General features: G+C 42.5%; 1 protein-coding gene across 1 annotated transcript in view; it reads right to left on the minus strand.

Moving 5' to 3' along the window:
• Positions 1-21,151, minus strand: part of LOC121192928 (low-density lipoprotein receptor-related protein 8-like) — a 69,661-nt gene that overhangs the window by 13,262 nt on the left and 35,248 nt on the right. The window contains exons 4-9 of the mRNA XM_041054947.1: positions 18,599-18,727; positions 10,300-10,689; positions 8,143-8,265; positions 6,456-6,578; positions 2,938-3,057; positions 2,209-2,334 (exon numbers count right to left, since the gene is read on the minus strand). Of these exons, the coding sequence (XP_040910881.1) occupies positions 2,209-2,334; positions 2,938-3,057; positions 6,456-6,578; positions 8,143-8,265; positions 10,300-10,689; positions 18,599-18,727 (1,011 nt within the window). The remainder of the gene's footprint in view (positions 1-2,208; positions 2,335-2,937; positions 3,058-6,455; positions 6,579-8,142; positions 8,266-10,299; positions 10,690-18,598; positions 18,728-21,151) is intronic.

The following is a 21,151-nucleotide window of genomic DNA, read 5'->3' on the forward strand; positions in this document are numbered from 1 at the left end:
AACAACCTTGGACAAAGCTAAATCAGACACTTGTCCTCCCCTTATCTTAGCCAGCTGACACAAAACAAGAAGGATCAGTTACTGAGTCCCTGGATGCACACTGTACAAAACTCCACAGAAAAACACAAAAGACAAATTTGTCATCAAAGATGTGACACGACAGTGTGGAGTGATGTCGTCATAGAGACGTGCGCAGACTGAATCGGCTGTGTGATGCTATAATCGCGCTAAAGACTTGACTTTCCATTTCCTTGCACCTCAGCGCCTACACGCCAGTGTGTCCTTGTCTCATTTTGGGTGCATTCACGCCTATTTTTAGAGCCGTTCACTTGTGTTAAGGTCACCCAGGATGCATTTTAATTAGAGTCAGATCTGCACAGGGGCCCTTACACACATTTATATAATCATTTCTCTATATTGATTCTGTTTTAATTCTAACAGGAAAAAGCCAAGCGGGTAACAGACACAGCGTGAGTCTGCAGGGAAGGTTTTATCACTGCAGCTAGCAACTACAGCCCACCTTTGTCTTGTAACATCTATATTGAGCCTATATCTTTCTGACACTGTATGGTAATAGGGTGGCAGCTGCAGCCAGTTATCTCTAGAGGCAGATATGAACATTTCTCATTAATGGCTCGCTTGCCTCAGTTTCCCTTCTGACAGTCTGTGTCGTAGCCTCATTGTAGTATTGTACTCCTGCATGTTCCCTCTTTCTGTCCTTTCCTTCCTCTTGGAGCCCAAAGTCTGAATGATGACAGTACTGTTCAGGACTAAGTGTTCTCCAAAACTGGCCATTACAATGACAACATTTCCAACCCCTCTAAAGCGGCAAATGGTCCCCTGTTGGTTTTATGGGCTGTCACGGCAGCAGCGGTTTTCATTGCCTCAAAACCAAGCGGTGGAACTGCTGCATTCACACTGCAATTCTGCTTTGGCGGCTTCTGACACACAGCCAGACACACACGGTTCTCTCCTGGCTCATGATAAACTGATAGCAAACACACTGGACAGTCATGCACAGAGAAATACACGAGTGCAGACAGAGGCAAGGCAGGGGGGCAGATACAAGCCACACACACACACACATATACAGTGCATGCAAACGCAAACACACACACACACACACACACACACAGACAGACGTGAGTGCTGAGCTTTGATATCAGCTCAGTTTAATTGAGGGAAATAAAATCACAGCGTTTGACAGCCACAGGGACCAAACCACCACATTTCATTTGACTCACTGTTTCCTGCCAATTAAATAATGAACATTTTGGGGGAAATGAAGTGTAAACATATAAACTGGCCTCTCTCTGTAATCCTCTTGCTAATAGCTTTTGGCCATAGATGGAGGTCAAGGAAAAATGAATTGGCCTCTTAGCAGTTCACTTTGTTCTCCACTAGTCTGACAACTGTTGTCAACAAGCCTAACGGGAGACAAGATTAAAGTGATGTAATTAGAGTCCGCCGTGTCTCAGCCAGGTACCCCTGAAGAGTTGATATACCTAATTATAAGTGTTCAGCATGGCTAAACACATCAGTCTGTCACTCATGAAACTGTCTAATGGGATGGGACAGTAGAGGACACGTTTGGCCTGAGAGAAAGTGAGTGGTTGCCTTGGTGATGCTTACGTTTTTTTTTTTTCTTCCTGTTTTTTTTTTTTTTTTTGTGATTCAGCAATTATGTGAAGTACAGAAGAGAGTGCAGAGCAATGATAAGAACCTAACAACAGAAAGATGTTTGTGATTATGAGATGAGGAGGGTTTGACACTGAGGCAGAAAAGCTGCGAGAGAGAGAGAGAGAGAGAGAGAGAGAGAGAGAGAGAGAGAGAGAGAGAGAGAGGAGCTGCACTATGAGGCAGCGCAATATCTGAGAGACTGTCTTGTTATCAACAGCGCAACACAGCTTTTTAAACTTTCAGCGTAGGCGAATTTTTCTAAACAAACCAAGCTTGTTTTTCCAGCAACTTTTTGGGTTAGATTGACTTGTAAACTTCTTAAAAATAAAATAGACAAAACACAGTATTTGTGCACTCATGAAATCATCCACAAAGCTCAGACTTTCAGTAGAGTTTGACTAAACACAGACTTTTATTCTTGCAGTATTCTCGCTTTCAGCTTCAAAATAAGAGCCCCTTACTTCAGCTGTACTATCTCAGCCACCCTGGATGTGATTGCACTGTTGATCATTGATCATTTTAACTCACCCTCTGCTTTGCAGGTCTTAGTCACGGGGTCCATCTCATAACCTTCATAGCATTCGCATTTAAAATCCCCCTTGTAGTTGATGCAGATCTGGCTGCACGCGTCAGGGTTCTCACACTCATCAATGTCTGCAGAAAGAAGTGGGAAGAGAGCTTATCAATCAGCTGACAGAGAGAGACAGAGGCAATCAGAGACAGACAGTGACAGGGAGTGACTAATTCACCCTCCTGAGCTGCAACAGATTCTCGGCAAGTGAACTCTGAACATAACATGAATATTTTACTGCTTTTTCGTAAAAGTAACAGCTATAATGGGCGAGCAAAATCACACATCTGTGGCTGTAAGTGCTGCAGAAACACACACAGATATGTTGTCATCAAGAAGAAGGAAGTCGACCGGGAGACAGGGTGTGTCCCTGTCCACTTCACTGATCTGTTTCCTTCCAGCAGATCTCAGGCTTGTTCCTTGGGTGTGATGAGGAAATGTTAGTGTTAAAAGGATGGGGAAGGGTGTGAAGGACATAGTGTATATGTGTGTGTGAGTGTGTGTGTGTTTGAGTGTGAGAGAGAGCAGTGTGACTGTGCTAGGTTCCCTGTGGGAATGACAGGCTGGGTACATTAAACAAAGACACACACACAGACTCCTACTAGCTTGGTCAGCAGCCAGTCTGCAGCTCTCTTCATTATCTATCCATCTATCTGAAATGTATGTTTTTGTTTTGTTTTTTTTACCTCCGCAAGTCTTTTTGTCCAGCAGCTGGTAGCCGGTGGGGCACTGGCACTCAAAGCCGATTGGTTGGTCCATGCAGACATGAGAGCAGCCGCCATTGTTGATCATACACTCGTTCAGCCCTGGGAAACAAAGGAAAGGAGCCAGCGGTCAAATGCAGCCAATCACAGAAGAGGTGGGGACATTATGGTCGTCCAGTAGGTCGTCTAAAGGTCAATATCTGCTTTAGAAAAGGCCCCCAGCTTCATTTACTGTAAAATGTGAGGGGAGGAACAGTGGGTACGCCTTGTGATCTTTGAAAAAGGTGTTTAAATATGTGTGGCACACAGGTTGGGAAATTGGATATCATACTCATAATCTTCATTTTATCTCAGCTCTTGTGCTCAGCTCTTTTCCATCCTTTTTGAATCCTTATCAGATGCTCTCAAAAGTGGAGAAGGAATCAAAGAGACACCTACATCACACGCGCAGTAAGCTCTTAAACTGAGAATCAGGTCCATCTGCAGGGGTATGAAATATGTGTGTGTAAGAGGGGATTAATGCTGTGAACTGGGATTCTGCGATGTCCCATAAGGATATATCACAGGAGTGAGGATGAGTGAGGATATTTAAATTTAACAGACACACTGAATCGAGGCAAAAGCATCATGAAAATGACAGAAGCTAAAAAAAAAGAAAGGCAACACAAGATGTAAGAGCACATCCACTCTCATTTAAAACTAGGTCAAAGCAGCTCACACAACGTTTGCACACAATAAAGAAAGCAGAAGCATTTATATTTGATTGTGCTACACACAATGGGTTTATGAAACACACGATAGCTCAGAAGTCACGGGCTGAAATTTTAGGGTCACTTTTTCAATCTCCTCCACACACGTGTCCGGTATAGCTTAGGATATAATATCATCACAAACTGGTACATACAGTATTTTTTGTTTCATTTCACTGTTGCAATGAAAGCCATTCTCAGGAGTGTGTATATTTTATTATTTATAAAGCTCTTTGATACACTTTTCTGGAAAAAAAAAATAGAGTAAAAAAAGCCTGTTGTCTGAATGAATCAACGAAGGTAAAGCCAAATGAGTGAAAACTAAGATCAGCGGAAAAAAACACATTCTCTCCAGCTTTTCATTCAGCAGCATACAGGCTTCGCTTTTCACACACAACAATTAAGCATGGCCACATGATGAACAAACTGGAAAGGGGCGATAAAGAGAAAAATGGATTAAACTGCGAGAGAAATCCTATCACTCCTCGATACAACAGTGCTTATTTCTGTCAGTGGTATCCTACCCAATCTAGTGAAACACATTATTGTCAATAGCCAGTGAGCTTTACACCGTCAGTCACTGAGACCAAGGTTACTGTGTGCGTGTGAGTTAGAGAGCGAGCACAGTCGGCCAAAAGCAAAGAGCAGCGTCACTGCATTAAATATATAAACCACAAACAAAACCTTTTGCATATCATCACTTCAGTTTTCACATTTTCACACCTCGTAAATCTGTAATGCTGTGCTTTTGCGGACGTTTGTCTGAGTTTGTGTAATAGTGTGTGTTTGTGTTATAGTGTTAAATAATGAACAGGCCATTATAAATTCTTTAAAAAAAAATCCTTTGTGGAGCTTGCAAAGACTTTTATTTTGAAAGGGTAGCGGCTCACACTTTTTTAGTAGATAAAAATAAAAATATTTTCATACAGCTGTTTTATTTTACAAACTGTATGTGTGCAGTTCTGCTAGCTTCACTTTACTTTGATGATGATGACCAGTCCACCTCACCCACGGAGCATTGAGGAAAGACAACGTAAAATATTTTTTACATAACAATATTCTTTATTTATTGTAGCAATAATAACGACACAGAAAGACTGAAGGTTGATTTTGTGGGAAAATTCTCATCTTTCCTTTGTGGAGGTGCCAGCCGACTCCGAGCGCTGTTAACCGTCGGCACTAAATTCTCATCTCTAATTCTGCTGGATGGGTGACAGCAATCTGCCACTCACAGAAGCTCCCTCTACTTTCTCTCTGTCAGCTCAGAATTAACTGCAGACAGAGGAAAAGCTGTATTTGAGGACTCACTCATTCCTATTTTTTTTTTTTCTTTCCTGAGAAGAGCGGTGTGGACAATCATGACACCCCAGAAGAAGCCCTGCGTGAAAACATGAACTGCTTTTTCCAGACTTCTTCTACAAGGACAGCCATGATTTAGAGGTCACTTCTCCTCTCCCATGGGCAAACAAACGCGATGTCTCTCCTCTCTCTACCCCACCTTCGTCTCTCTTTCTCGCTCATCATGACAACCCATTATGTACTACCTATTTTCAGCTGTTTCTCTGTATGAAAACAGAGAGCGATGGTGCAGTGAATGGTGTGGCGAATCAGTGCCGTGGTAATATGCCATTATTTCTAATGAGATGGGAAACAGAAAAAAACATTTTGCTTGAGCGCAGAGACTAATGGATTGTCTTTATTTTCCCTGATGAGGTTGATGCAGCAAATACAATCACACTGTACATCTATGTTTACGTGTGTTTCAGTGCATTTCTCTATGTGTGGGTTTTTTTTGTGTTTGTGTGTGTGTGTGTTGCAGTTGGGGAACATCTTGTCAGTAAACGGTTGAGCGAGCAGAGCGATGAGCTAGGTGTGTGTGGACACGCTTTTAATGAGCTGAGAACAAGACCTGAGTTGAAGGAGAGAGAGAGAGAGAGAGAGAGAGGAAGAGTGGAGGAGGAAGACGAGGGAGAGAAGGAGGAGAGCTACTCTCTGGAATACCTTTTTCGGTCCTGTAATTTCCGTCCCTGGCAGAGGTCAGTCTACTCTGCCAGCTGTCACTTCTCCCCTCTCAACTTCATGTTCCTCGGAGGAAATGTCATTTTATGAGTACGCGTCTGCTTCTCGCTATCTCTGACGCCAGAAACTTTCTGAGACACATCTTCAACACGGAGGGAAATTAATACTCACACTCCATGTTGTGTTTCTTTAACTGAGACATCACTTTCATTTATTCATGGTCAATAAATAGGTTAAGAGACGAAGATATGTGGAGACAGGAGGAGAGATGGAGAACAGAGAGATTATCGCGGAGCAGGAGAAGCCTTTTTCTACCGTTTGATGGTAATTAGTACATGCAGGCTCTTGTTCCCATCAACAGAAGCTGCTGCTAATTTGAGTGAGCCTCCAAAGCCTTTGAAATGCAAGGTAATAGGAGGGAGGTAGACGTGTTTTGTTATGGCAAACACGATTACGTCGCTACATTAACTGCTGGAATCCCATTTGCAAAAGAGCATATGTATATGCTCTCTCACTGCACGAGGTTTAAAACAAAAGCTCTGCTGACGCACACGTGACAGCTGATTCTGTCATTTCACAGCTGAGCATCTCATACTACTGGGAAACAGGCAGAGCAGACGAAAAGCAATAAACTTTATTTAAGCCAAGGGTGAAAGAGCTTTCGGTAACAGCTGACAGAAGATTACAAGCAAGTAAGTGTGTGCACAAAAAAAAAAATACATGTCCTCTTACCGCACTCTTTCTTGGGCTCATCTGATCGGTCCTTGCAGTCCTTGACAGAGTCGCACACCTTAGAGCTATCAATACACTCTCCGTTCTTACACAGGAACTTCAGCGGTCCCTCACATTTGGTGGCTGTGTCCCAAAAAAAAAAACATAAATAAATAAATAAGAAGCAGGCAACATATCAGCATCTACATCATCAAACTTCATGAGCATTTATTTGCATAAGCTACTGCAAAAGCATTCAGAACGTCATGCATCAAAAAGCGTGTGAAGTGAAATTGAATATCTCCAGTGGTTTTCGCCGAATTACTGAAGCCTCAAATGAAACAAGTGACAGAAAAAAAAAAAAAAAAAAAAAACTTCCCACTCAGATATTCATATCATCCCACATAAAAAAAAGCTTAGTGCAATAAAAACTGAAATTTAATTTGGTCCAGTTTCACAGTGTTAGGGCTTAATTTCCTGCAAAATAATTTGGAACTACGCTGGTAAATTATGCATCACAGTCAGGAGAGGGAGAAGGAATAAAAAGTGGCTTACAAAAAGCACTGGGCTGGATCCACACAACATAACATCAATGGGCATCATAACAAATGATTCAAGAACAATATGTGTGCAGAAAATCCCACGTAGTTTGCTTTAAAGGAAGCTGAAGGGTTATTTTTTCCTATTCATCGATTAGTTAGATGTAGACTCAAAGACCCCAAAAACTTAAATTGAGCACAGACAACAAAGCAGATATAAATATACAAGCATACAAGGTGCTGTATCATGCAATATTAACCATGTTGTTTTTATAAATTCCTTTTAAATATGGCCAAAGATTACAAAGATCAAACAGCTCTTATAGCAGGACAGACATACCTTGGAAACACAAACTCTCTTGTTTAAAACAGGCAAAAAAAAAATCAATGTTTTTATACTAATATTGCATCACATGGCTGTTTTCTTTACTTTTGGTCACATCCGGCAGCTGTTCTTGGCTAAAAATCTACTCTACGCTAACTCCCCAGCATCGAACAACAAGAAGACAAAGCTCGCGGCTAGCTGTTGTGGCTGAGCAGCTAAAGAACCAGGTATTTCCCTCAGGTGTTTGTAAAGACAGAGCTAAAAGAAGAGGGAATTCTGGACTAAAATCATCATCATCACATGGCTGGAAATGAGACTGAATGAATGCTAATGTTGAATGCACCTGCTGGATGCGCAAATAGGCCACTTAAAAAGTGATAATATATCAGTGTTGTTTTCACGGCTTGTTTCCATTGCCCCCAAGTGGCCATAAAGTTAGAATAATAGGACAAAATATAGAGCAAACGAGAAAGCAAACAGAGGGATGTGTTATGTAATATAAGCCATGTTACTCATGTCTTCTCAAATTCCCTTTACAGCCCCAACAAATAGAGCTGGGAGACTTTTTTTGGTCAGCCATATTATACAGATGACACAGGCCCTGTCAGAGAAAATCATCGCTGGCTCTTACAGGACAAAATAATATCAGCAGAGTTACACAGGTAGACATGTACAAAAGGCAGAGACACACCGGATCAAATATAAACACACAGACAAAAGAATGAAACAGGGTAGAAGATTGAAACAGACGCATCCATAAAAGAAGGAGACGGGTGAACAGGCAGAGAGGATCAGACAGATCGGAGCAGCCAGACACGCAGACGGCCATGACAGCCGTACCCACCGTTGACGCAGCCAGATTCGTCGCTGTGGTCAGGACAGTCGTGGACCTTGTTACACTGCTTGGTGCCATGGATGCAGGAACCGTCACCACACTGGAACTCATCGGGACGACACGTCAACAGGGCTGTAAGAGACAAACACACACACACACACAACATTTAAATCCCCTTTAATCCCTACAAGGGGAACACAGCATCCCGTGGTCAAAACCAAGTCAAGACCTTTTGTTGCGTTCGGTTTTTATCAAGTCACTTCACTTTCACCTGTTTAGTAAAGGCAAGAAATCCATTCACAGCCTGTGTCAGATGCAGCCGAGGACAGAGACTGTTAACCTGGGGGCGTATGATAAATGACTTTCAATATAGTAATGCAGCCACACCAAATTTCATTAATATCTGAAGCGCAGAAAAGCTTTTCATCAACAGGGCACAGTATGCTCATATAACTCCTCTCTAAACCACACTAGAAGGCAATATATGTGCCTGAGGGGGATATGATTTAGTGTTATCACAAGATGAGCAGGACACAGGGAACGTAACGGAGACGCTGTAGCCTCGACACACACGTGCACACATGTAAGCACATACATATACACAACGTCATCTTCTCTATATAGTGTTTCTCTCTATCTGGGAGATCAATCTAGAGATCTGACTGGCCAATAACCTACTGCTGCATACAGACATGTGCACATTCAGGTTACCTGGACAAGCAGCAAATTCTGAAATATACTGATGAAACGCAGCAATAGCATTTGCTTTTGGCTGAAGAGTTGGTTGAGAATTGAATTTTTATAGCGTGATCGTCACATAGACATGAAGGTATGAGAATATAGAAAAGGTGGTGAAGGTAGCGTACACATGGCTTCTATAGTAACCTAGTAACTTAATGCAGGGATCCAGTTGGTTAACAAAACATCAATCTCTTGTAAGGGCTGTTTATATGACACCACAGAGTGTGAGCGGTGGGTTTGATGTGTGCACCGCACATCTTGATAATGAATAGTGGGACTATCTGGGCTTCACACTCTGGCTTAGCGAGACAAGAGCTTGGGGGGCTCTACCATCCATGACCAGCTAATAGGAAAACCTGTTTTATCACAAAGCCTCATCTTCACAATGTGTTTATCAACAGAAACACATTCTTTACCCAACACATTTAGAAAAAGAAAAAAGACCGACCCCAACTCCCAGCAGAGTGGAAATGTGCTAAATGACAAAGTAACACCTCAGAAGAGGAAGGAAATATTGTTTGTCGAGATTTTTTTTTTCCCACTCTACAGCCCGAAAGGAAAACAGATCTCTTACCGATGCGCACACTTCCCACGCAAAGATAATGCAAAATAAAACTGACCTCCAGTGTAGCTACTTCTGAATGTGTGGGAATTTGACTGGTCTGCAGTCATCCACCCAACATGACCTGTTAGATTTACAGTAAATGAGATGAAAACCCACTGAAACTGGAACAAAACCACCCCTTGAAAACAAGAACAGAAGGTGGTGTATGTAACCACGGTTCTACGAGGAACCTCCAGCTGGAGTTTATTAATTGTAAACAGAATGTTCCACATGCTAATTGCAGCAGTACGCTGTAGTTTCTCTTTTTGGTTAATACTAATAATATATGTGCAAACAGAAAGAGCAAACAAAATGTTTTTTCTTCTGTTGTTTTCCAGGATCTTCGTCATGCTGTTTCACCGCCACCTGCGGTTTGATTTAATGCTTTGAAACTATAAACAGCTCCTTCATTTTCTTTGAGAACTGCGTTGCTGTGTGATACTGAACATCAACAGCACATTCAAAATACAAGCATTTTTTGTATATATACTGACCTGCTTAGAATTAGTGTGCAGTATGAAATTGGGACACAGTTATAGCCTCCTCATGTAACCATGGTTACAAATGTCAAATTTTATATCGTAATGAAACTATCCCTCAACCCAGTTACATATTCCATATGTGTATAAGCCTTTCAGACACAGCAGCATTTCCTTGTGTCAGTGTAAGCTGAGAACACAGCCTTCTGAATAAATAGAGTTGTACAACAGTGAACATGTATAATGTAGGAGTTCTTTCCAGCTAAAAAAAGAGGGGAGGAGAAAGCTGCACGGGTGAGAACAGTATATGAGGAAAGAAGAGAGGCAGAAAGAGAAACTCACGACAGTCAGACTCGTCAGACTTGTCCTTGCAGTCTGGATCTCCATCACATTTCCAGGTCAGTCGCACGCACTCCCCGTTGGCACATCGAAACTCTCCAGCGGTGCAGTTTGCCCTGCGGTTAGGCAGGTACGGGACCCCGTCCCCGCCGCAGCGCTCTGGCCCCTCATCCGAACTGTCGGAGCAGTCGGGGTCTCCGTCACAGCTCCACATGAGCGGCACGCACTCCGAGGTGTTACAGCGGAGATGGTTGGGCCCGCAGGTGAGAGGGGAGGTGCACTTGAGCTCATCGCTGCCGTCCCCGCAGTCGTCGTCCCCGTCGCATACGTAGACGGTGGCCAAGCACTTGCGGTTGGCACACATGAACTCACCGTCGGGGCAGGCCTTGGCATCTGGGGAACCAACAGACAGAACAAAAACCTTAAAGTTTGAGGAGGCAGGGAAGCTGTAGCATTTACTGCAAATTTACATTTTTGTAAGTTGAAGTTACCTTCGATGACCTAATTGCTGAAAAGCGGGATCTGGTGAACATGATTAAAGGCCTGTACTTTAAAATGAGAAGTTACTCAACCATCATTGCATTTGAGGCAGACTGAAAGTCAATGTTGGCCACCGAGGAAGAGACAGAGAGAGAGAGATGAAGAGGGAGGAGAGGGGATGACGATGGTTATCATCACATGAAGATGGTGAGAGGGTTCCTCTCTCTGCCATCAGCTGGTCTTTCTCTTCCCTCTGGGATGGATCATTAGCACAAATGCCAACATACTATAGGTTACGGTTGACGATAAATGCTATTCTGCCTTACAGAGGCGGAGAGCAGTAACTTGCACTGGCCTCGTTCCTTCCCACATGATTGAAAATGTTTCTAAGCATGGGGGGAAAGTTTGTTCTTTGCCTCTCCTCCTCTCCACAAAGCCGACCTCGAGGCTTCTATAAATCCTTTTCTCTCCCTCTCTCGCTCTCTCGCTCCCTACCTTTTCCAGCTTTCTCTGTCTCTAGTCGTGTCTGGCCAAGAGCACTCAGGCTGTGAGGAGAGTCAGGATTCCCACTGTGAGCCCACAGCAACTCCGAGGCCAGCATAGGGAGAAGCACAATCTGGTATTTACACAGACCACAGGGAGTTCAGCTTCAACGCTGCTGCCTTTGGCTGTCAGGGCTGTTAAGGAAGGGATTCCAGTTTATTTTATTTTATTTTATTTTTTCAAAACACAGAATCCGCACATTATAAAGCCATAGCACATTGTCAGAGACCTGCAGCAGAAAGTTCACATCTCCTAAATATTCAAGTGTTGGTTTGATCCCATACGCACATACTATTAACAGATACTGATACATAGACCAAAACAGGGATATGTATTTAAATACTACAGAACAAACCAGTTTGAGCTTCTCTGAATAGAAATTCAAAGCGCCGCCATTTAAGCATCAGTTAAAAGTGATGACAAGGTGAGTGGTCGTCCCCATCAGGCTGTTTAAACCACGAAAAGCAAACGGGATAAAAACAGCTTGTTGAAAGAAAAAAAGAGAAAATAATTATCATAGTAGGGCGGAAAATCACGATCATTCCCATACACTGAGCTAAACTGGGTGAACATAGCGTGCTAATTACTATCCTATGTAATTATACCATATGTTGATGTCACTATCTGTTTTTTTTTTCTTTTTCTAACATCAGTGTTTAATTAATTCACTTCTACCATCGTGATTGCCAAAGGAGCACGGTGAAAGCAAGTGAAACGAAAAACAAGTGCTGTGGATTCAGTTCAGTGAAAGGGTTTATATTCATTAATATTAAACAAGCTCCATCTGATTCTGATGTGTGTTATAACTACTGTCCCTGTTATGCCCCTACCCTCACTCCATGCTAATTTGGCACTAAATAATTAAGGAGATTCAATAGACATGTACATTATTACACAAGGGGAAGAACCATTAGTAATGTACATGAGTGGCCTGGTTACACTTGAAAGAGAATTTGTTTTCCAGTGGGGGCACTGTGGAAATGAATTTCAAGACATTTTGAGCAACTCTGAGCCCACGGACCGTCCTGCGCATGATGTTGTACAAGTCAGTGGGTTTTAAATGATAAATAAACCGCAGTGGGACACAGCATTTCACTCAGTGGGTTGTTTTGTCAGACCTATTATGCTTTTATTGACATAATTTGTTATGGCTGCTTGAACAAAACCAGGAAAATAACATACTAAAAAAATGGATCTGCACTGTGGCTTCACAAAGTATTCAGACCCCTTCATGTTTTGCACAGAGCTTCAGAAGTCATGTGGGGAGAGATGGGAGAATCTGCTGCACTGCACCTCAGCTCTACTCCATCAATCAGGCCTTTATGGTAGAGTGGCTAGCCTGGCTGATACCGTTCCTATGGTGGTAACGCAGTATAGTGGTGGCAGCATCATGCTACTTGGGAGGGGGGCGTCTCAGTGGCAGGGACAGGGAGAGTGGTGAAGGATTAAATGTAGCCCAATACAAAGAGGTCCTTGAAGAAAACCTGCTTGAGTGGCCCAAAACAACCAGACTGTGATGGAGCATGTTAGCATGTTGACTAGTTATCATTTAGCTCAAAGCACCGCTGTGCCCAAGAAAGGGCCTCACAGAGCCGCTGGCGAGGCTGTGGAGTTTTACTCTTGTTCTTGTAACAGCCAACTAGAGACATATTTCTGAATGAAAACAAAACATTATTCTGACTCAATTTACTTTTGGAATAATGTAACACATTGCACAGGGGGCACACACGAAAGTGATAATACAAAAAGGAATGGGGCACAGCAGACATCTCATTACTGTTGTAGCTATGACTTCTGACTGTGCTGTTTACTTCTTCATTTACTCTAATATAGCCAACCAATGCAACTTTCTGCAACTGTTGATAGACTCACCACTTTTCTGGTCCTCAGTTTTATTTCTAAGCGCGCTTTGACTATTTAGTACCAAAAAGAGTTCAATCAACTTAGAAAATTTCTACAAACGAGATGGCTACTCTGGATCTTTTTGTTATCAAGGCAAACACAACTTTTGTTTGCTAACTATGATGAATCATATATAATTAAACATAAAATATACCATCTATATGCTGAACCTCACCAGGTGGTTTACACTGGTGGCACACAGTCATATACTGCCCCTTACTTTTTAATTTCTTGGGTATGAGGACCTTTTCTTTGACTTCCGCCCATGGTAGTCAGAAGAAGGCACCGTAACCCGGTTTAACTTTTTCTGGCAGCTTTGATGATGAGAGATTGTTGCCAACAGCAACCAGTGGCTCAGATGTAGCGGCAAGAGATGACTGGTTGTTCTACTCAGATTAGCATTTCAGCTGATGACAGTATGCTGTGTGTATGTGTGTGTGTGATGAGTCAGGATGCAGGAAGGAAAAGTGTGAAATATAAGGAAATAGTTTTTTTGCTCAAAAGGAGAAATGAGATGAAAAGAAAGACATGCAGATTGTGTGCAAGCCTGCAAAATACAGCCATTTATTCACAAATTCACAAACCTCCAAGCATATCAGTCACTGCCTGTGCAGCTTAACGTCCTCTCAGCTTTCTCTTAGGTATTCACAGATTTAAACAGAAGGGACAGTCCAGACCTGTCCGCTCTGTGCAGAAAGCTGAGGTCTGCTGCAGCTACAGCCACTGCAGCAAGGTCAATGGAACATACGCACATACACAACATCCACAACAGACAAACCCAGTAAGGTAGACACACACACACACACACACACACACACACAACCACACACACACACGCTGCTGGCCACTTCAGACAGGTCACACGGTCTCACCAGGGTCATACCAAACATACATTTAAAGAGCAAACACAGGTGTAATAGAGTAGAGACAAGTACTCCAGTAACAACCAAGAGAAGATGATGGAGGACATGATGGGAGTCAAAGTGAAGGGAGTGTTTAACCTCCTCTCTGATATCATTACTGACTGAGGAGGTAAGATAATCAAGGGCCAGTGGGAAATGGCAAAGGAGACACAGGATGAGCACTGAGACAAAATGCACACCCTTTAGCTAAATTGAAAACCTGCCCAGAGTTCTATTAAACACATTTTGTCAGTGGAAGCACTGCAGTCCTGTAAAATGGTCCTACGTGAAAGCTTCATCGCTGGGGATCCACAGTATCTGCCAGTTCAGTTTCACCACAGAAACAGGGAAATAACTGTGAGGAGTAACAAAGAAGTAACTGTTTGCCTCATACAATCCAAGTATCGTTAAATATGAATAAAGAAAACAAGCAAAACTAAAACCACACTGGAATATCATATGCACACACCAGGCAGTCAACTCCACCTGACGCTGAGTGCAAATGCAAACATACATGAAAACACACAAATCCAGACTCCTGTGCCCCCGCAGCACATCCCAGCAGACAGCCGTGCTCACGAGAGATGCCCGGCAAGTGAGTGCGCATTAATCTCCACATCGCTGAGGGTTGAGGACACGGTTCAACTTTCTCTCTCTCTCGAGCTGCTGCTTAATGTAATGTTGATCAAGGAAAGCTTCCTCTGGTAAGGGCTAGATTCCACTTAATGCATAATTCAACATGGATGACTCAATTAGCGGGATGCCTCTGCAAGATTTACTTTTTCAAGTTTGCAGGCGGGCTATGCACTCTGTAAATTTCTACTAACAGCAGAGCGCGCCGAGGCTAACGCTCGCGCTCAGTCAGTTTTGGGAGTGCAACCTTCTCTGCTCACGCTCGGGTAAATGCAAGTGGAAGTGTAAAGTGTGTTGAGCACGACTAAGCATGAGCATGCTCGCAAAAGCATGAGTGCGAGAGGCAGCTAAAACAAGACTCACTGTGATGCTTTCACAACTTACAGTTAAACTAAATCCAGTCATTTTAATTCTTTTGGTTTGTTTAGGCTGGTGTGAACACAGATATTTAAACTCTGGTGTGGAACTAACAAGTTGGTGGAAGAGGACCAACTAAACAGTAGTGTGATAGTGGATTTGTGGCATGTGTGAGTCCAAAGGCTAAACTAAATAAATGTATGCATGATAAATGAACAATAAATGGTAATATAGATGGTATATCCATTGCTTTTTTGACGACCGGAGAGAATAAATAAAGCCACAAGGTTCAGTGAGGGGGAGCTTAACTTGATGTGGCAGTCACTGGAATAAACTTTGTCCCGACTTCCCCCCGGTGGGTCCACACGGAGCTGCAGGACACCAGGTCACCAAAACTGTCCAGTAAATTATTTATCAGTCAGTCCGTGTGAATTCATGTCTACAACTCTTGGTTTGCAAATAATAGGTCATATATGAAGCTAGCTGGCTACATGCGCTATGAGATGTTCATTCAAAAACGTGGAGGTGGAAGCGTTTTGTTCACATTCTTTGAACAGCACAATGTGACACCACGCAGAGGCAGTGAGGTGTTATAGGTGTTCAGCACAACTATCTAACAGGAAAACGAGGGGGAAAGTTCGCTGAATCCTTATGACTCTGGCCATTTTTACTCCCATACACATCTGGCCAATCACTTGTGTTGTGTTGACCGTTTCAGGAACGTACTAAAATCAGGAACCTCATCTGGCCTCATCTGAAAGGGGCTTTTCACAGGCTGTCTAAACATGGCGTGTCAGGGATCGTGTACCCACCCTTGCATGGAAGTCTTCATAAAGAGAAAAGGTGAAGATGCCACTGTTTTATCTCAAAAAACGCTGGTTCTGCTGTGAAGGTTTTACTGGACAGGGACAGACACTGTAGTAGAATTTTTTATTTCTTGTTTACACTCGGGGATTCCCCCCTTCAACATTCAATTCTCGGTGGTGCCGCTGTGTTAGCAGACTTTTAATTTATGCTTCATCATTTTGAATTAACTGCGCCTAGACACTGTCACTTGGAACTACATTTCCAGCTGCACAGGCTGGGGTTTGCTGCTGAGCCTTTGCTGGCAGGAGCGAAATGCGATAGTAAACACATACTGTTCTTTAAAAAGCTTGTAGGACTGTAACCTTGTACGACTGCTGCCGCATAATTTTACACATCTTCATCCATTCATCTTCTCCCTCTAAACCCAAACATACAGCAGAGTTAATGCTGCTTTGAAGTCAATTCTCCAGCTGCCCTTGTGCCAACAGCTAGCCCGCAACGAACAGACACAGTGAGACGTACTCAAACCAATTGGTAATTTCCATCACTCCTCCCTCGCCTCGTGTCCTGACTGTAAATGTGAAAGATCTAAAGCCTTCAGTCTGCAGCACTAAAGAGCAATACAGAGCTCAGTGTTTTTGAATAAGGCAATTATAGCAAGTGATGAGTTCTGTTCCGAACTATAACTTCTTTTAGGCTTGCATTCACACAGGTTATGTGTCATTTTACCACACTTTTGACACCACAATAGGTTTACCATTGAGAATGCTGATTTGACAAGTCTGCAAAACATGGATTATGAATAAGGACAATAATTTGACTGTTCACTCAATGGTTTTTTCTTCCGTTTATAGCCAGGAATGGCAGCTATACTACTCTGCTGTCAAAGTGAATGTGTTATGCTCACCTCTTCTTGTAGATCTTTATGAACATCAGCTTTCTGCACAGACATGACCCTTGGTATTAGACATAAATTGCTTGTTGCAAAACTGTCCACTACAAACATCATTCCTTAAGTTAATGGGCTGAAAAACAAACATAACACTGAAGAATCAATGCTCCGTACCTACAGACTAATCTGCAGTGAGGCAGCATTAAAAAAGCTTCTTGCCCTTGATTTAAACATCATCTTTCGGTCTGGCATTGAGCCCAATCAGTCCTCAGATAAACTGGCCAGAGTAGCACTTAATAGACCTAATTTGTGATGCTATCCAGCACTGGGCTGGTGATGGAGTCAGCCTCTTCCTGCTGGTCCACGCTGAGCAGCGTTTACCTCTGAAGGGATTTCGGCCTTTGCCTGGGTGGGCGGCAGCCTGCTGCCCGCACTCGTGTCACCACTGAGAAGCTTAAGGCTGCCGTATCAATACACACATTAGAATGAGAAAAGGATTAGCACAGGCTAGACTGGGTCTCAATGGACAGCGCAGTGAAAAGCCATCTAAGCTAAGAAGGCATTAGATCTAAAGTCGATGGAATCACTACCACTCGCTTTGGCACGAGTGTGTGGGGGCCACTTTAAGACAGGGATTCATTGACAGGCCACTTGCAGGCTGATCTGGCAAAAAGTATCTTTATAGCACAACAAATTAAAAGCACCTGTGTTGTTTGCTTTTCAAGAAGAAGAAGGTAAATATCTATTCAAGGAGACAGTTTCTCTGATTTCTGTTTTAATTTTATGGCAAATTGATTTGGTTTCCTCTCTAAATAAAAACTCTAAAATTGAGTATATTCTTAACAAATAAACATGAATTGCTTAGATGGCAAGCAGTCACAATCTCAACACCCGCCCACACAACACAAACAACTGAAAGGGAGCAGATGCCTGAAAAAAAAACCAACCCAAAAAAAAAAACGAACATCATTTATAGAGGATAATAAGGAGATGGCTTTTTTTCTCTCCCTCTGTGCCGTTGCCGCCACGTGCCATTTTGCACAATCTTCAAAGTCTAAACACCACACCCCCTACAGCTCTGTTGCCTCAGTCAATTTTTCTTGACGTGAAGAGGCAAGGGAGAGGGAGAAAAGAAGGAGCCGATTCTTCACGGCGCCTCAGAAGTAGGGCAAGGATAGTCCCTGCAGGGGTTGGGGCGGGGGGGAGGGCAGCCGCACTGTTGAGTTGTCTGATTGGCTGTGTAGGAGGTGATGTCATTTAGGATGGTTCTAAGGACCCTGCAGTGAAAAGGCTAAAGACTCAAGGTTCAAAATGTGGTGACAGAAGAATCTAAACATCACCTGAAAACTGCAAACATCTGATATTCTCCACCTAAAAAAAAAAAAAAAAAAAATCACTCCCGATCAAAGGGGACCTTGTTGTTGAGTGCAGCTGGCTTAAATCAAAACTCACTTCAAATCCCTCTAATTATACAGAGTGTTCCCCACTGCGCTTTAATGTCTTAAGCCCCTGGATGATAAGTGAGCTCAGAAAGGATGAAGCCCTACAAAATACAAAAAAGTAGGAACGTGATTTCTCCTCATTCTACTGATTTCAAGCCTCGTTAAGTCATTCACCACTGCACATCTGTCACTGACACTGTTGGAAATAAAATACCTGCTTCAAATATGGCTGAAAAAATAGAAGCAAAACCAACAGAAACACTGGTTCATGTACTGTATCTATTCTACTTCCATTACAGAAGAGGACGGATACCCGGCTTTCACGAACTCGAACACGAACTCACCGGAAGCGCAGTCCTCCTCGTCAGCCCCGTTCTCGCAGTCCTTCTCCCCATCACATCTCCATGACAACGAGACACACTTGTTGGTGGATCCCCCACAGTCAAATTTCTCTGGAGGGCATGTCTGTTTGCCTGTGGGTAGAGAGAAAAGAGACAGGGAGATTACTGCACAGGTTTTATGGTCCCATAAAGACAACAACTAAGACACCACTGGACTTGATTTCTGTCGCCCCCTCAATGCAGCTTAAACTCATCCAAAACTCCACCACTCTGGCCAATTGATTTTACTGTCTGGGCTGCCTCTATAGAGACATGCAGTCAGATCATGAAATACAGCAAATGCACAGTTGGCCGTAGAGCAAAAGGCCCCCCTCCCCTCTCCTTTTCCTGCCAATCTGCTGTAGTTGGCACAGGGTGGGTTTGATCCAGATTATAGTACGCTTAATATGAAGCATGTAGTTAATTATACATCTTTGCTTACAGTGTGGCCTTAAGCCTCCCAGAACGAAATCAAAGGGTCAGGCTACACGGCAAATCATTTATCTATCTGACTTTTCATTTTCATATTATATTAAAGAACAATGGTCCCCAACCTTTTTTTTTTTTTTGCCACACACACAATCACAGCACAGTCAAATGAACTCAAACACCACCTCATTGACACCACCTGTCATGTTCCAAATGAGATCTGAATCTAAAAATGATTTTTCATTTAAGTGTCAGTGTTTAGGCATTTGATCATATTTATAGTTGTACTTGTACCGTTTAAAGTAGCTTTTAGCAATTTTTTAAAACCATTTAGCCTTTAGGATTCCTGGAGCAATCTGGTTCAGCCATTTATCCATTTTTGAGTTATATTTTATATATTTTTAGTATTAGCTTTCTTGCTTGCTATCTAGCTTTCACACACTCTAAATTGCAACACGTAGCGTTCAGATTACAGCTGACTCTATGTGGATGATATAGTGTGGTCCAAAAGTCTGAGACCTGACATCTTTTCACATATCACCTACCAACAGCAGAAGTATTTCAATGTTTTTGACATGGGCTCACTGGCACAGCTTTGTTTCAGCTGACAAACAAAGCTTAAGGAGGATCATTTGTTACAAGATGACTGAGAACAACCTCCATAATAGGAACCATTTATGAGGTTAGAACAGAATATCTGATGCTGTCACTTGCAATGTTGGATGTAAACTGAATTGTGGGTAATTGGACACGACAGACAGAAGGTCTGCTAAGCCCTTCTATACAAAGCACATCTGTTCAAATGGAAATACATTCATTAGGATGCTGCACTTAGGCTAAAATTTAATTCCTTTTTATCTAATGTAAATCAAATATGCATAAGGATCTTTAATTGTCATTCCATGACAATGGAATGACAATTAAAGAGCATGTTTAAATTGCAGGGTGCGTTTTAGCTTTGACTTGTGATGCTTTCATCCAGGGTCTAAAAGGTTTTTACGTTAAAGTGTGTGTTCATGTATTCATGTGTAATTGTTTTTTTTCCTTACTTACTATAGTGTAATTCATGTTCTGTGGTCTAAGTGACAGAATCATTTATAAAAACAACCACCCTCAAGTGCTGTGCAGTCATTTAAAGTGATATGGTAAAGAACCTGTTCTCCCATGTCAGAAGAACAATGCTAATTTGCTTTATAAATGAAAGTATATCCTGATTTACATTTTCAACACAAAAACACACTTTTTTAAGATGCCATAAACGTTTAAGATCCTTTAAATTTGATAAACAGTCTGACAGACAAACTATGTAAGAGTTAGAGTTACCTCAAACATATCTTTGGCATTTCTTTTTTCTTTATTTGTTGTTCTGTTGACATTTTGTCATCGTGACATAGTGTAGATGCAGACAGGAAACAAGGCGTGCAATAAAGGTCCCCAGCTGGAACTGAAGCGGTATATGCATTTCAACTGCTAGGCAAAGCAATTTATAATATAAGTGCTATATTATATGTATTTGAACTGAAAAGGAACAAAAGCCAGATGCCATCAAAATTGGAAACGCATGCCTCCCGAATAAACAGCTAAGAGCACTACGTTGCTTTTTGTTTTGTTTTGTTTTACACAAATGAAATGGAAGCGCTAGCCTGGGGTGTCGCTGTGCAGTGTGAAAAGCACAAGATGGGCAGTGACTCCGCTGTCCCGCTTTCACTGGGGAGTTACTTCCATAACTGTGGGGCCACAACAAAGAAGAACACTGTCACACCTTGTGGTCATCTTTGACTGAGATGAGCGACCACAAGGAGTGACAGGACAACCAGTCGTCAAAGGGCAAAGGAACGCAGTGGAAAAGTAGGGTTTGATTCATCGTCCAACATATTTGCCAACACTGTGATAAGATAATACCAACTGATGTATCGGCCTGGCACATAGGTGACATAAGTGAGGTAACCACCTAAGGGTAACACCCATTAGATGCCAACTATTGATGAAAGTTTTTCAGCCCTTCATTGCTAAGTGGGTGTGTTATTGACCCTGCAGCATGGAGAGGGGTGACAGAAGAGATGTGGGAAGAAGAGGCTGGAGAGGCAG

This window comes from Toxotes jaculatrix, chromosome 14 (assembly GCF_017976425.1).
Source record: "Toxotes jaculatrix isolate fToxJac2 chromosome 14, fToxJac2.pri, whole genome shotgun sequence".
Classification (NCBI taxonomy): Eukaryota; Metazoa; Chordata; class Actinopteri; family Toxotidae; genus Toxotes; species Toxotes jaculatrix.